The following is a 17,516-nucleotide window of genomic DNA, read 5'->3' as shown; positions in this document are numbered from 1 at the left end:
TTTCCTTCTACTCCTTGGTATACTCCTTAATATGAGGCCAGGAGATGGGGGGACGGGGGTGGGAAGGGGCAACTTTGGAAACAGAAAACTATGAAGTGTTGTAATAAAACACTGTGTCCCCACACTTGTTTCCTCCAGATGGAAATGAGTTGTTTACATGTGGCCTCGAGGGAAGGTCCCACCCTGAATGCAAGAGCGAAGGAGCACGTTAAACACCCCAGGTTGGCTTCTTCGAGAGGGACTCAGCATGCCTGGACTAAAGTAAAAATCCAACCATCTAGCAATCTACAACCATGGAATAAGGAAGGATCGTGAACAAGTTCCTTTATTTAATCAATACAAAGCAGGGACATTGGTAAGCAGGCTGGCAGATCTCCTGCTGCCAACGTGGCATGAAGCTTTAAAATAAATTAAAGGCTACAAAGCAGATGGTGTTTTCCAGGGTGCCATATAGTGAAAGACCTGGGACATGTCCTACGTCCAGCATATTAAGCTTAACTCTAGCAACATCATGGCTAAGCCTGATCAGCGTCTACTGCCATGACATACCACAGGAACAGGTAAATAAAATCCTAACACACACTGGTCCTTTTCCTTGCTAGAAAGCTGTACTTGACCTCTTGGCCTACATGAGTAAGGGCGGCAGTAAATGCCACATATCAGGAATACTCACTTAATTGGTGGTGCCCAGATCTTTGGATTTCAGTGGCCAATAAAATTTCAAAGGGAAAGAGAGAGACCATCATATGGAGGCCAAATTCGAAGCCATTATTTCCCCAAGTAAAAACATCTACTATCCCAATGACATCGTTTCATAAAAGGAGGTTTTAACACTAAAACAAAGGAAGGACACTGTCTCAAATAAAGGATCGTCCTTTAAATAGCTTATATTTAGTTTTTGGACACATCTAACTATATTGCTCTTTACTTTTCTGAGCAGTCATGGATCAGTGAAAATTTCATTCTGAGCCAGAATGATTCTTAAACCGGCGTTTGGGAAGTCCTGCTCTTTGTTAAGATACTCTGAGAACTAGAAAGCCGCTTTCTCCAACAATTCCAGTCTCGCCTTTCCTCAAGGCCGAACTTTAAGCCCCATTTCTACTTTGAAGCTTTTTCTGAATACCTATGACCATTTATGATCTTTCTAGTTCCTGAATTCTTACAGCAATTAGAATTTTAACATATAATCTAGCACTCTTTTTTAAAAAAGTTTTTATTTATTTATTTGAGAGAGAGAGCACACAATCGGGAGCATGAGCAGGGGGAGGGGCAGAGGGAGAAGCAGACTCCCTGCTGAGCAGAGAGCCCCATGCTGGGGCTCATCCGGGTATCCTGGGATCATGACCTAGTCGAAGGCAGACGCTTAACCAACTGAGCCACCCAGGCGCCCCATAATCTAGCACTCTTGTTTTGTGGGAAAAGGCTTTGAAATTTAGAATGTTTTGTAGATAACAGTTCCGTTTTTAATGAAACACTTCAAAAGTTTTCTTACCAACTCGGAGAACCACAAGTTAGGCATCTCTGAACAAGAGCTTAGGAAAGAAAAAAATGCAGAGTAATCTACCATGGAGATGAAACGTCCATTATTCAAAATGCATCTGAACTTGGCTGAGGTCTTTTAAGGTTGAAAGTATAGAATTCAATACAGTTTGATCAGTAGGCTGTTGTGTTGAAAATGCTCTGGTAGTACATCAAGAAAGGATTATAAGACCTTAGATTTTAATATTGTCCCTACTCTTTACCAAGTTAAGTAAGCCTCAGGACAATCACTCCCCTACTTGTTGTTCCAAATGACCCATATTCCCCTTAAAATAGAATAGAAAATTGTCTTAGAGATCATCTAGTCTACCCTGTTGTTTAACAGATAGGATACCTAAGGTCCTCGCCCGTCCGGCGGTCCCGCGTCGTGCCGGCCATGGAGGGCGTGCGCTGGGCCTTCTCGTGCGGCACCTGGCTGCCGAGCCGCGCAGAGTGGCTGCTGGCGGTGCGGTCGATCCAGCCCGAGGAGAAGGAGCGCATTGGCCAGTTCGTCTTCGCCTGGGACGCCAAGGCCGCCATGGCCGCTCGTCCGATGATAAGGAAATTAGTTGCAGAGAAATTGAATATCCCTTGGAATAATATTCGTTTGCAAAGAACTGCAAAGGGAAAACCAGTTCTTGCAAAAGACTCCTTGAATCCCTACCCCAATTTCAACTTTAATGTCTCTCATCAAGGGGACTATGCCGTGCTCGCTGCTGAACCTGAGCTGCAAGTTGGAATTGATGTAATGAAGACTAGTTTTCCAGGTCGTGGTTCAATTCCAGAATTCTTTCATATTATGAAAAGAGAGTTCACCAACAAAGAATGGGAAACAATCAGAAGCTTTAAGGATGAATGGACTCAACTGGACATGTTTTACAGGAATTGGGCACTGAAAGAAAGCTTCATAAAAGCCATTGGTGTTGGACTAGGCTTTGAATTGCAACGGCTTGAATTCGATATATCCCCATTAAATCTGGATATTGGCCAAGTTTATAAGGAAACACGTTTGTTCCTGGATGGGGAAGAAGAAAAAGAATGGGCATTTGAAGAAAGCAAAATAGACGAGCACCATTTTGTTGCAGTGGCTCTTAGGAAACCAGATGGATCTAGACATCAGGTTCCATCTGAAGATGATTCTAAACCAACTCAGAGGCAGTTTACTATTCTCACCTTTAATGATTTAATATCATCTGCTGTTCCTATGACCCCTGAAGATCCTTCATTTTGGGACTGTTTTTGCTTCACAGAAGAAATTCCAATACGAAATGGTACAAAGTCATGATAGGATTCCCTGAGTAACAAAGGAAAATGAAAACTGTTTGTAATCTTCTGTATTCACAAAATAAATGCCTGATAGTATCAAATTTTATTTCAAAAACCAGTTTTCAAAAACAAACAACTTTTCCTATTAGAAACAGCAGGCTGTCGGATGAGGATAGCTCACTAGAATATGTGTCCCTCTTCTTTCCCCCAGTTGCACTGGATTGACACAAGGAGTAGAAAAGGTAGCGGGATCCTAAAAGTGATAAGTGCTTGTTGTAGAAAAGAGTAGAAAATACAGATATGCAAAGAGGAAACATTTAAATTCTTATCTTTCAGCGATCATGATTCCTAAAACCCAAAGTATCTTTCTAGACCTTCTTGTAGGCAAATGAATCCATATCAGTACACCTTTTTTTTACGGAACCGTAGTGTTGTGTAATGTTTTTGTTGTCCTAAGTGCACATCTCCTGGTCGCCATCGTGCGTTTGTGGCCCGACAGGCTTCTGCTGTGTGCTTAGAACCAGGATGCTTTAGACCAGACAGTGCCCGACCGTAACGAACCTCAGTCTCCTGGCCTCACACACACCACCCAGGGGCCCTTGAGGACACTTGGTTTGCCTGAGCCTCAGTTTACTGGTTTTGCCTTCAGCTTCTCTCCCTCGTACGAGCTGCTCTTGTAACTTCAGCTCACGTTCGTAGAATTGTACCTAACAGGCTGCAAAGGCCATTTCTCCTCTCACATCTCATTTCTGTCAGTGAAGAGGACCTGCCCAGATCCCCGCGTTTCCCCTCAGTTCCTGTTGACTCAGATCCGAGTCTGCGGGAAGCGGACTCTGGGTAAGGACAGGCCGAGGCGCGGTTGGGGGCGCAGGCTCGGGGGGGCATCCACCGCGCTGCCTGAGGCCCAAGCAAGGTGCACCGCGGCGCTCGACTGCTCACCCGGCCGGGCTTGGGATTGTCTGCGGCTTTTATGCATCATAACCACGTTGTGAGGTACATGCCTGCTTAGGTCCTTACCACAAATTCTACGAGCGGCTCACAGGGCTTGAGCGTTCTTACGGCTTTGATGAGTGTTGCCAGGCGGCTCCCGAGAGGGCCCGTAATTCACGCTTCCAGTTAGTGTTAGGTGTGACCAGCCCTTCGCCCCACCTACGTTCTCCCTGCTCAACTGTACATATGAGCCCTTTTTTAAATTTAATCTTTGCCTTATTTTTTTAATTTGTATCTCTAATTACAAATGAGATTGATACATCGGTGTTGTTTTTGGCTGTTTTTATTCCTTATGAACCACTTGTTCATTGTGTTTGCCTGTTTTAATTTAGCAAATAGGACTTGACTTAAAGTGGGAACATATTATATAAGATGCCAAGACCATCCTATCGATGACAGAATCTCTTCTATGGCTGTAGTGCATGTCTTGGGGAGTTAAAGTCTTGTTATTGTTAAATATCAAGGAGTGAAATAATTTCATTGTTTTTGTTACTAAAATTAAAAATTGTGTTAAATTGTATAAAATTAGATACTTTGCTTAGTAAAAAAAAATTGGAATCTTTTGTAATTTTTTTATTTTATTAAGCATGCCCAAATATCCCAAGCATAGTAAATAATGTGTTTTTAAAAGATCAAGTAGCATCCGAAATAGGAAACGTTGTTATCCCTAGCATGAATGTGATGGTGAAATGGAAACCTGTCATCTGTCTTGTCATGATAATAAAGCAGTTAACTTTCGTGGGGAAAAAAAAAAAAAAAAAAGGATATCTAAGGTAAGTGAAGTGACTCACCCCACATCCCAAGAGATCAGTATTAGCATTGGAATTTCTACCATGATGTATGATCTTGTAGGTATTTTAAATATAATAGTCTTATATCCCCATATCTCCAGGTATATAGTATACTACACATCAGTGCAGTCCCTACAGGGCTTAGAAAGAAGACAAGTTTTTCCCAGCCCTGTAGGTTCTCCTTTTTGCTTTCTTTTTACCCTGGACTATTACTTCTTCCCTTCTTCCATCCACTATTACTTCTTCCCTTCTTTCATCCACTATCCCTACCCTCTCCCCTCTCCATCCTACTCCCTGTCCAAACTCCTTAAAACCTAAGTTCTCAAGAAAGGCTCAGATAAATTTATCCAGCCAATGTAACGTCCTCATAATCCTTATGGACTGAAGGTCCATATGCCCAAACATCATGTTGGGCATCGCTAAATGTGTTCCTTCTACCAGGGGTCCTTACGATTTTACAAGGTAGAGAGATAAGCCACCAAATTAAGTCTTTAGTCAAGAGATAAGTGCAGTTTTCTCTTTCTTTGAAACCACCACATGTAGGCAATAGTTTACTTTCCAAGTCAGCCACACTCTTCTTTGGTGCCCTCAGCACAATTACCACAGTCCTAGGTACTTTAGCAATCTGTATAAATCTATATTAACAAATAAAGGATCCTTCTTCATGTTCCTTCTTTAGGAACTAAAGCTTACCTAAAGCTTAACTAAAAGCAAAGCCTTACACTTTCCACTTAAATACAACTTCGAAATACTGAAACATTTTAAGATGTTGGTATCAAAATCAATCACTCATACCCAAACCCAGAAACAAACCTAGACTCCCATTATTGGAACAAATATAGCACAGGACCTGTACCAATTCTCTAAACTTCTCTGGCCACAAGTTTTCACTCTTTTGAAACAGAAAGATTGTTCTTAACAAAGACTGAGGTATTGGAGGGTTGGGACCACACCTTTTAATCTTCCGTATGTTACCATATAGAGCCTCGTCTTGGGCTCTGCCCACGCAGATGCTCAGGAAGTGCTTGCTAACTGAAGATTTTTATGATCACTGATAGAAAGACAGCATAAATGCAAAACACGATTTTTCCCTTGCCCCAAGTTACCCAGGAGCATCATTCTCATTCAGAGATGACCACATTTCAGAAAGTGGGTCTCATAAAACATACAATTTAATGAAGCCATCTGGGAAGATGATCGTCATATAAATGCAAGCTATTGATATTATCTGGCTACTTGGGGAAATACCATGTAAATGAAGGTACAACCCAGCTCCATAATTCAAATCAAGTATTGATGTACAAGGTCTTTGGATAATGGACTTTGAAGATTGATATTTCTCGCAAATCTGAGGCTAGTTTTTTCTCCTCCTTTGCAATTTTGCTATTTTTGCAATGAGATTTTATTTTACTTTTTGGAAAACATCTTTTTTTTTTTTTTTTTTTTTTTTTTTTTTTAGCAGGAATCTATCAGTGTCAGCTGGGAGTCCTGAAACAGAAAATTTACATCTGTCTTTATCGGGGTTTTTAACTTCTCTTTTTTGAAGCAAGAAATGATGCAAACATCACAGGCATTTCTTTCCTGCTCCAGTAATTATGCAGCATGTTGTTCAGTTATTCAGCCTCCCAATTGACTCAGCTGCTTCCTTTTCTGTTTTATTCTTCTAGCAGGAAGGTGTGTTCTACTCCTGATACTATCCTGAAGACTGTTCTGGATGAAGCCACCCAATGATCTGTACTCTCTTTTCACCATGTTACTTCCTTTCTCAGAGAGACAATTGCTAAAACAATACCAAGTTCAGTCATGCCAGTAATCACAAAATGAACATTCAGCTAGCTCTGGCACTCTCCATCTTTTACGTGGTCAGGGAAAGGGATGGAGCATTTCCTCCACACTTAGGATTCTGCCTTACTACCTCTGCTGAGGGAATTACCTCTTGCACGGAGGCAGCACCTGCCCCCACAGTGTAAACCGAAGTTCCTCTGGGATCTTACTGTCTCTGCTGGAAAAATGCCATCCAGTGTTTGTGCCCACTTTCTAAAAACCCTGAGTCCGTGTGGCCCTGGCTATCTCCAGACTCCTCTGCCATCACACACTCACCAAAAAATATATAAATACAGTCAATATCAACACTCCTCCTCGAAGTTGTGTGTGTGTGTGGGGGGGGGGTGTTCAAGGACATTGTCTGTGGTGGGTTTGCTGGTCCCAGGCACCACACAGAGTGTTCATGTAGAGAATGCACATGACACGGGTTGGGGACATGGAAGCAGAGAGGCTGTTCCAAATGTTTTGCCTGACTGACAGCTGGGGTAGAATACAGGGGGGGAGCTGACAACATATCCTTGATCCTTAATCCTTTTCATTAAGAAATGTTCACTGAAGAAACTCCTCCTCCCAATGCCCACTGTCTTGCATCCCTAAATCACAGCTTCAAAGCAAGTGTGCCCAGAGCTAAGGACCAAGACACTCATATGCCCTGTATCCTAGAGACAAGTTTGTACACTGAGAAGCAAGGTCAGAAGAATCTGCTGGCCCTCTTTCTCCTCGGGCTGCCAGGCCCTGTCACTGTCCATCCATGATGGGAAAATAATAGTCTGAGTTTCAGCCGAATAAGCTGATGGGAGGTCTAGTGTCTTGAAAGCCATATAAGCAAGCCCATTTAGTGAATGCTAGGCCAGACAGGGTAGTGGACACGGGGGTACAGAAGGGAGAAACCCAGTTTGTGCTTTCAGAGAGTTCTCAGCCTGACAGGAACATCATAGTATATTTGATTATATGGATCTGTTAATGTTCAGCCTGACAGGAATATCATAGTATATTTGACTATATGTATCTGTTAATGTTCTCAACATTATTTTCCATGTTTAGAACCCCCAAATGTATTTTTCATGAAAATAAACTGCAAACATGATGACAAAAATAGTGTGAACATCACAAGGAACTGGAACGCGGACCGCAGAGATAGCAAGTACAGAAATTCCACCCAAAGAACTGACGGTAACAGATCAACAGTGAGTACACCAAGAGAAACAGCAGATTTGCCTCAAAGAAAAGGCATCGGTACCGGGGAAAGCCTTTCAGCTTCTCATAAAACATCAGACCATTATGGGAACTCAACACTTATTTTAATAAAAAGGTATCTTTGTGTAGAAAAACTAGTCTCTCAGATAACCACGTTTTCTCAGCACTCAGAGATAGGTTATCACAATAGGAGAAAACAAAGAAGTGGGGTGCGCTCTTCATCTTGAGTCACAATATTGGTGGGAAGGTGAGTTTTTGCATATGGAAAAATTAAAGCGATATTGAGTCACACTGTAAAATACTTTTAAAACCCTTTGTCTAATATCTGAAGATTCTATGGAGAAAAAAAAAAGATGTATGACCATAACCAAGAAGTAAAAAATTGAGTATAGAGGGTTTTTGTAGTTAATGGGGGTGTGGGGGGGAGATGGGCAGTGACAAAGGACTTGAGGTTTGGAACCTGGGAAGAGCTGATAAAATGTTTTTCTGTGCAAACAAAAAGCCAAATCCTTTTTAACTGTTCCCTGAAGTGATTTTCTGTAAGCATCAAAAGTCTAAGACCAATAGGATTTTGTACTCTGTCATTAAAGTGTTTGGGAAATTTTGAGTCAAATATAGATTTGTTTAAAAAAAAAACCCAGAAATTGTTTTTCTGATTATTTCTTTTCATAGCAAAAAGACTCAATGGGAGACGATGAAGAGAAAAGCAAAAACTACCCATAATACTGTGGCAGAGAGATAATCAGTATTAACATTCTGGTGTGTACTCTTCTGAACATTTTTCTATGCACGTGCACACGCATGTTAACATACACTTTTTTACAAAAATGAAATCATACCAGGCATATTGCTTTTTCATGGATTTTTTCCTTAATAATATTTCATTTTGCATCTCAATAAATATAGGTTTAAATGAGTATAGTGAGTTATGTTCCCCCAAATTTCATGTCCATCCAGAACCTGAGAATGTGACCTAATCGGGAAATAGTGTCTTTGAAATTTTAATTATTTAAGGGTCTTGAGATGAAATCATTCTTTTTCTTTTTTTTTAAGATTTTATTTATTCATTTGACAGAGAGAGATAGCGAGAGCAGGAACATAAGCAAGGGAGTGGGAGAGAGAGAAGCAGGCTTCCCGCGGAGCAGGGAGCCCGATGTGGGGCTCGATCCCAGGACCCTGGGATCATGACCTGAGCTGAAGGCAGACGCTTAACGACTGAGCCACCCAGGTGCCCCAAGAGATGAAATCATTCTGTACATAGGGTCCTTAAATCCATTGACTGGTGTCCTTATAAGGAAAAAGAGGGGGATTTGGACATAGAGAGGCCCATGTGAAGACAAGACAGAGCTTGGAGGATGCTGCCACAAGCCAAGGAACAGCTGAAGGCACCAGAAGCGGGATGAAGCAAAAAATGTCCCCCTCCACACCCCCCCACTGCCAGAGCCTTCAGAGGCAGTGTGGCCCTGCTAATACTTTGATTTGGGACCTCTGGCTTCCAGAACAGTGATAGAAGAAATTCCTCTGGTCTTAAGCCACCCAGTTTGTGGAAACTCCCTATGGCTGTCCTAAGAAACCCATACAACTAGCATTTTTCTTGGCTGCATAGCATTTATTGTATTCCATTCCACGTGGAGGTACCACAAGGAGTGTAATATAGTGATGGACGTTGTTGGTGGGCATTTAGGTTGCTTCCAATTTTTCATTATTGCAAATAACACCACAATGAACATTTTTGTTCAGGCAACTCTGTGCCCTTTTATGAGGAGGGAACATAGCTTAATGGTTAACAGCATAGCATGGGTCCCAAAGCCAGAGTCACACTGCCTGGATTAGAATTTGGGCTGCATTACTTATTAGCTCTTACCTGAGGAGTAACTTAGCTGGAGATATGCTGTTATATGGAAAGATTTTTTTTACAATGTCTGACATATAGTAAGTACTAAAGACATGTTTCCTATTTATATTATCGGAGATGGATAATTCTTTCTAGTTCAAAGGAGAAGTACATTTTCAAAAGTCAAATGCAATCAGAAAAGGCTTAGGAATAAATCTAATAAGCACCAGAGTTCACTTTTGTTCACAGGCATACACACTTTCATAGAAAAATTAGAGCAGAAAGACTATGAATACTTAATTTCTAACACCTTCGACAAAACAAAGAAAGCACATTAGGAATTTATTGCCATTGACTTTGAAAAGGTAATTGTTAATTGTTCAACACACTGTCACTTAAATCAAACTGCCTCTAATTTCAACCCTGGTTCTGCCACCTTTTAATCTGGAGGACATTACTAAACTTCCAAGCTCCTGAATTTTTCAATCACATACTGGGATAGTTATTTCAATCTCATTAGGACTATTACAAAGTAAACTGAGGTACTTTATGAAAGTGCCTAGTATAAAACCTGGAACATAATAGAGGCACAAAATAGTATACTACTATCACTAAAAAAAATTAATGTCTAAGGAAACTCTGAGGAATAGTCTATTGAATAAAGAAGACAAATCTAAGATACTTGCAATCACTTCACAGATGAATAATGAATAACGGTGGTCTACAAAGCTTTTTGACCATGTACCCAATAAGTGAAAAAAAAAATTTGCACCATGCTCCTCCAACATATGGATATTTAATTATAAATTATAAACATGTATGATGGTTTTCATATGCACATTATAAAACTCAAAACTAGAAATGTAAAGGGACGAGATGAAATTTTTAAATTCCGGCTTTTTCTTTCCATACTCCAGTGGATCATCTTGAATACCCACCACCTTGGGTTCATGCATTTCAATTTAAAGATTCCTGATGAGGGGCGCCTGGGTGTCTCAGTCTTTAAGCGTCCGCCTTCGGCTCAGGTCATGATCCCAGGGTCCTGGGATCGAGCCCCGCATCAGGGAGCCCCACATCGGGCTCCCTGCTCAGCGGGAAGCCTGTTTCTCCCTCTCCCACTCCCCCTGCTTGTGTTCCCTCTCTCGTTGTCTCTATCTCTGTCAAATAAATAAGTAAAACCTTTAAAGAAAAATACAGATTCCCGATGATAAAATATTCTCAACTACAAGATGGTATAGAGATGGAATGGGTGCAAGGATTTTCGGATCACTAAATGCACATGGAACTGACCAGCAAAACATTTCTGGATCATGTGAATACCTATCTGTCTGGTACATGGCCTGTTGCTCATTTTTCAAGATTTGGTTCTAAGTCCAGCCCCTGCATGAGATTTCTGGCACTTCCAGATAGAACTGATAACTGCTTCCCTTGAACTGCCCCCTACCTATACAGAGATCTAGCATGCATCTAGAACACCTGATTGCATTTACTAGCTTCTGTGTCTCTCTCCCCATCTTGAACATCTGCTTCTCAAAGGCAGGGATCCTGTCATATTCTTCACTGATTTTCAAGTATTTGATATACAGTACAACCCGAATAAATACTTACTAAATGAATGAGCTAACAAAACTAGATAGCTATACAGTTCATAAAAATTAGTACGTCCTGGAAACACATAGAAGGAAAAAAAGAAAACGCTATGAAATGTTAAGTACAGCCTCTTCGACATAAGAGCATGTTTAATTAGATGGTAATGTCTGACTTTGTTAGGAGCAAATTTCACAGAATTTCCCAGTGAATTCTCCAGATACTGCAATGGAATTCTTGGTTGCTTCGCTCCTCTGCACAGCTCTCCTCTGCTCTACAGAGGAGGGAAGTTAGGCCTGGATGGGCATGTTTATGTACTTTCTAATCATACGTTTGTTTTCCCTCCAAGCTCAGTTCTGCCTGCCAAGAATAGCTCAGGATGACAATCATTTTCATGCTTTCAGTCCAACAAAGGCTCCAGAAGGAAAGGAAGAAGGGAAAAAAGCCAGAAGTTGAACATCAACAACAATGAGGAAAAAGAAGAAAATAAGTTTAAATAACCTGCTCCCATATTTTGCTATCCCATCTTGGCATTTTAGTACTCCTGTTCACCTGAAATTGGAACAGTGTGGGGCTGTTGGGACCAGTAGACTTTAAATAGCTACAAGAAATAAGAAGACTCCATTCCACCCTACACTTATACCCTTCAAGCGTCACTTGAGTTTTTAAATCTCTCTCTCTCACCAACCCCCTTTGTCTTTCATGTGAACTTGAAGCCATGACTAGAAAATGTTCACAGTATTTATTCCTATGTCTGTTTCTTTAAAGCATTGTTTTCCAAAATGGGTTCCATGACATGTTCATACATGCTTCATGGAAAAAGATTCTGTGGTGAAATGTTTGGGAAATTCATGGTTATGCAAGTTAAACAGATTTCTTTGCAACAGGCCTTCTCGTGTCCTTTAATTTTCTGACTTACCTGGTCAATCTCTAGGAGGAAGCATAGTTCACACCAAAGAACCCTCTTTTTCCAGAATCATCTGGCCAAACTAGTGTTCTGATTAATGCACTTTTAGAAATATCACCCTTTTGGGAACCCTCTTACACTGTTGGTGGGAATGCAAGCTGATGCAACCACTCTGGAAACCAGTATGGAGTTTCCTCAAAAAGTTAAAAATAGAGCTACTGTATGACCCAGCAATTGCACTACTAGGTATTTATCCAAAAGACACAAACATAGTGATTCAAAGGGGCACCTGCACCCCTGTGTTTATAGAGCAATGTCCACAATAGCCAAACTATGGAAAGAGCCCAGATGTCTATCGACAGATGAATGGATAAAGAAAATGTGGTATATATATTCAATGGGATATGATTCAGCCTTCAGAAAGAATGAAATCTTGCCATTTGTAACAACATGGATGGAACTAGAAGGTATTATGCTAAGCGAAATAAGTCAGTCAGAGAAAGACAAATACCATATGATTTCACTCAGGTGGAATTTAAGAAACAAAACGGATAAACATAAGGGAAGGGAAGGAAAAATAAAATAAGATGAAAATAGAGAGGGAAGCAAACCATAAGAGACTCTTAACTATAGAGAACGGACTGAGGGTTGCTGGAGGGGAGGTGGCTGGGGGGTGGGGTAACTGGGTGATGGGCATTAAGTAATGAGCACTGGGTGTTGTATGCAACTGATGAATCACTGAACTCTACCTCTGAAACTAATAATAGAGTATATAGTAATTAAATTGAATTTAAATAAAAAATTAAATTAAAAAAAAAGAAATGACACCCTTTTGGTTTAGCATTTGGCTTGAACTGGGAGCTCCTGTCATCAGAGACACAGACATTTAGAACTACCTCGGTCATATGGATTGGTGTGCAGCTCTTGACAACAGAGAGAAAACACTGTAAATGAACTTTCCCAGATAGTCATACAATGAATTTCATTCTTCTGTGAGCTGACACCTCTGTACCCTGGAGCCTGAAATGCCAATCCTGCAAAAAGAGATAGGCTAGAAACTCAGGCTGGTAGAAGAGCCAAAGGACCTAAATGGGGCACCATGGTTTTAGGAATAAGCATCTCAGGACCTATTTGTGCATTTAATCTCTCAGCAATCACTTGTCAGAAGAGGAAATGCCCTTCCCTCTTGGGCTGCTGTCATGGAGAAGCTCATTTTTTTCTATTTTTACTCCCACCCACCCCAACACAGAACCTTCCTACTATACATAGCCTTTGTTTAGTGTTCCCACCAAGAATATCACCTCTCTGCCTAATTCCTAGAGTCTTCAATCTCCTGCTACTGCATGAAGACTTTCCTTCCCACCCACATTAACACTCCTCCCTCCTTTCTCTAAATACCCGTACTACTTAAGGGCTACGACAGAGGTGAGTAAAGCTTGGTCCTCCAAGCAAATGCAGCCTGCCATCCATTTTTGCAAATAACAATTTCACTGGGACACAGCCACACCATTCATCGAAGTATTGTCTATAGCTGCTTTCTCTCTACAAGGGCAGAGCTGAGTTGTTGAGCCAGAAACCATATAATATGTAAACCTAATATAATTATTATCTGTCCTTTACAGAAAAATTTGCCAAACTCTATACTGTTTCTTTAGTACTTCTCAGATACAGACTCACTTTGTGCTGGGACTCATACTTTTGATGTTTCTGAATGTCTTCTCAGTGAGTCTTAAGCCCACTAAGGACAGGGTATATGATGTGTACATTTTTTCAGTCCTTTGTAACACCTAGCCCAGAATAGGTTATCAATAAACATTAGTTCATCAATGGATTTTTTTAATGGATTTTTTTCAATTAGTACAATTTTCCCAAATTCTCCCATAAGATATTCCTGGTACTGAAAAAGAGAGAGTAAATAATATCATATTATTTTCATGTCATTTCAGCCTAGTGGTTTGTAGTGGGAAGTGGGCACAGGCATATTTACATCAGTTCACTTCAAGTTTTCTCTGAAAATAAAAATAAAACCTCAGGGGAACATTTCTTCCTAGTAATCTGGAAAATATTATACTCTCTATACACAAATTGCACAACTTTACTACTTTCCCCCATTCTACTATATACTGATTCCAGCTACCTCCAAACAGCTACAACACACACACACACACACACACTACCGAAGGGTCTGTGAGCACTAGCAGATAGAATGTGGACAGGCAGAAATTGATCAATATAGTTTTCTGATGGCCACCATAGTGATCTTGCTAATGGCCACTTGGTGAAATGAGTGGCCTGGCTGAGACCTGGGTTCCCAGCAAGGACTGGGCTCCAATGGCCTCTCATTTGAATACTACAGGTTGCCTATGTATATGAGCCTCAGATAGATCCAACTGGAGGAGACAAGAAGCTCTTTTGCACGGCCATATTTTCTAGTCTGAAGACTTCTCCAACTGGCATTTGTCAAGGCAAATGAAAATCCTCAAGTTAAAAGTCATAAAAGCCAACAAGGAAATCCTCCTCATGATTAGCAGCTTGTCTACTCTCAGATGGGGTTCAATCAGCCACTCAAAGTGCTTATTTAGTTTGTTCGGTGCCAAGAAGTGGGTCCTAAAGTTGTGTGCCTGGTTGACGCACACACATCTGCATTCTTATGGCTCCAAGTGGTTGTATGTGCTGGGCTGAATTATGACTTTATGTAAATCCACCTGCAATTTGTTCTCTACCCGTGAATACAACTGGCTGGGGGAAAAAGGAAGGCAACATTCTCAGAGGTCTCCTGCAGCTAGCCTCCAGCTCCACGACTTCCATTCAGGCCTACTCATCTTGGTTTCTGAATAAGTGTGAGGACCGACTTGGAGTTAGGGGTGATGTGATCTTCCCCTAGTCTGGCCTGGGACTGGTGGCCCAAGCAGAAAGAGTCCGATCTTTTGATGGTGAAATTACAGCAGCTGGTATATTCGAATCTGCAGACAGTAGACTTTTTATAATATTAACAGTTTTCCGTAGTTATAATTTTCATGGTGTCTGCTGGTGGAGACATGATAGGACTTATTCATAGAATTTACACTCTAGCGTTTTGATAAATATATAACATGTTGAAAAGGAGTTTCGTGAAAAAGTAAACGTTATTCATCAGGGCTTTGTTTTCTTTTACATTTTGCTTTCAGCTGAGCAATATTATAAGTTGTGTGAAGATTTTTATTTGTTTTTCATTAATTTGGCTTTCTTTCTAGATCCTATACCTAACTGAATCCAAATAAGAACAGCACCGAAACAACCCTAAATATGGCATAGGGGGAAATGTGTATATCCTTTTCTTTATATTATCTTTTGTTCACATCCTGAGGGCTACGGAAGGCAGAATGTGGTGAGGTGCTATTTTATAGCATGTTTAATGCTTATCAGTAATTTTTCCCCCTGACCTTCTGCCTCAGACAATTAATTTTCTTGAATTGCTCACACACCAGAAGAACATTAGGGGGGAAAAATAATGTTAGTACTAGTGAATATAATCTTGGAAGAAAAGCTGTGCAATTATTCAAAGACCTAATCTTATCTCTTGTTTCATTTTTATATCACAAGTCTACATTTAAAAGTATTAGATATACCGTCCTGCTGTCCCATACCTTCAAACCCCAGTAAATAAATGCTGCTAAGTGCCACCAGGAGTGAAAGAGCTTGTAATGAGAAGTGTGAGGAGATATGTGCTCCATTCATCATTCTGTTCAGTCCAATATTGAGGCTCTTGTTATCAGCAGGATTCGTGGTGGTGTCATTGGGGCCGGAATAAATCTTCTGTCAGTGTGGGTCAGACTGATGCCCTATTAAAACTCTGCTTTCACCTAATCACAGAATGACCTTTCGATGTCTTTAATTAACCTCTGACCTGAACCATGCCAATGTCTTGTTGGTAGGTAAATCTATGGCATGACATTTGCTTATGACACTACATTTGTCTTGGTTTAATCATCATACCTTTTGGATTATGGCTTGAATGAAATACAGTTGGGATCCCTGCTAATAGTTGGATTAATTTTTAAAAGGTTAGAACATAATATTTTCCTCTGAGCTCCCAGTGATATCTTTGCCGACATTTCCCCCTCGGGAGTGGGGGTCCCCCATTAAAGTAAATTCAGGTGAGCCTTCAATTTCACCAACAATGTCATTTTTTCTACGCAAAGTTATTCCTTTTGAATGGCCTGGGGAGCCAGAAGCATTCTAGATCCTACAGATGACTTTAAAGCTTTAAAATATGAGCTATCCTCACTTGTCCAAGACAATAGAATGCAGCAGTAGCATGGGGTTAAAAGAAAGAAAGAAGGAGGGAGGGAAGGAGGGAAGAAGCAGGGAAGGAAGACTTTCATCTCACTTTGGGAATGTGTTTTTCAACTCCGTAATATATGTGTGCCTCAGATCTTGAGACTTCTTTGAATAACAAAATCTCATTCATATCTCATTCCTCCACTCAGAGGAACCCTGTTGGTGACCTCCTATCTGAATTAGTCACTATTACAAATGTAAAATATTTATAAAGAAATACACTTTTCTTACACACAATCGTAGTTATAAATTGATTGAAGTGGTTACTAATTCATTTAAACTGAGTAAGTCTTTTAAAATGGCAAGTTGGGATTGGCTTATAAATCATGACATTACATGAATAAAATAAAAGTTTTGAGCTACCTAAGATTTATCTAATTTTATATTCAATCAGAAGCCCCATGAAGGGTTTAGACTAGATGATCTCTCAGGTTTTTCTCAGTTGTAAAAGTACATGATTCAGTGTCTCAATATTATAAATTCTAGGTTTATTGAGTCTGAATTCAAAAGGTTTTCCTGCCTTTAAAATACAATTTAAAAGTTATATTGTAAAGACTTTTGGAGCTGGAAGTTTTCAAGTGTCCCACCTGCTTTGCTCTCCTCCCTGCCCTTTCCTCCCATCTGAGCCTTGTAAGGTGTGGAGAGTAATTCCTACCAGTAGAATCTTTTGGAGATCAGGAAAAATGTACCTATGGCACCCAAAACAGTGACTGGCACGCAGTGATTCCCAATTCATTCTGGATGCTGGTGGATCTGTTAGTATCTGCAGAGTTTGCCGAGAGATATTACCTCCTCAGATTGATGCACTGGCCCTCCCCTAATCTCTTTTCTTTAAAAATTATACGATTTAATGGTTAACAAATTTGGAGTCACCTCGGGGTTCAAATACCTGCTCTATCAGCAACTTACTCGCTGTATGATCATGACTTTACTTAACCTTCCACAATTTCTCGTCCATAAAGTGGGGAAATAATCGTACCTAATTAATAGACCTATTGAATGAGATAATACATGGGAGTCACTGTGTCTGCTCCATATTTTATCTCCATTACCTAACATACTACCTGGCACACAGTGAGTGAGCACTCAATAAATACTAAAATTTAACTATTAGGTAAAATTGTTCTATTAATTTAATTATATATTAATATTATCCATGTATTATCCATCACCATCATCATCAATGAACTCGTTCTGATTCTAGCTCATATCTCCTTTAGTTTAGAAGTGGTAGTTACATATTTTAACAAAAGTGGGCTTTGGTTAGGTCCAAGGCTGAAGT

At 40.4% G+C, this 17,516-nt stretch overlaps 1 protein-coding gene and 1 long non-coding RNA gene across 2 annotated transcripts; both read left to right on the top strand.

The window, feature by feature from the left end:
* Positions 1–1,887: 1,887 nt before the first annotated feature.
* On the top strand, positions 1,888–2,895 carry LOC116645665 (L-aminoadipate-semialdehyde dehydrogenase-phosphopantetheinyl transferase). The gene has a single exon (XM_032426087.1). It carries the CDS (start codon positions 1,916–1,918, stop codon positions 2,801–2,803), a length of 888 nt encoding a protein of 295 aa, XP_032281978.1. The 5' UTR covers positions 1,888–1,915; the 3' UTR covers positions 2,804–2,895.
* A 4,600-nt stretch (positions 2,896–7,495) lies between these two features.
* LOC116646695 lies at positions 7,496–11,443 on the top strand. The gene is made up of 3 exons (XR_004302168.1): positions 7,496–7,701; positions 8,259–8,345; positions 11,362–11,443. It is a non-coding gene; the product is annotated as an uncharacterized LOC116646695 (long non-coding RNA).
* Positions 11,444–17,516: the final 6,073 nt, after the last annotated feature.

Source organism: Phoca vitulina, unplaced genomic scaffold (assembly GCF_004348235.1).
Source record: "Phoca vitulina isolate PV1807 unplaced genomic scaffold, GSC_HSeal_1.0 scaffold1, whole genome shotgun sequence".
NCBI classification, from domain to species: Eukaryota; Metazoa; Chordata; class Mammalia; order Carnivora; family Phocidae; genus Phoca; species Phoca vitulina.
Note: the sequence above shows the minus strand (reverse complement) of the source record. Positions and strands in the feature narration are given on the sequence as shown.

Excerpts from the sequence above, each read along its gene's own strand:
- LOC116645665 (XM_032426087.1), top strand. The coding sequence starts at position 1,916 with ATGGAGGGCGTGCGCTGGGCCTTCTCGTGCGGCACCTGGCTGCCGAGC.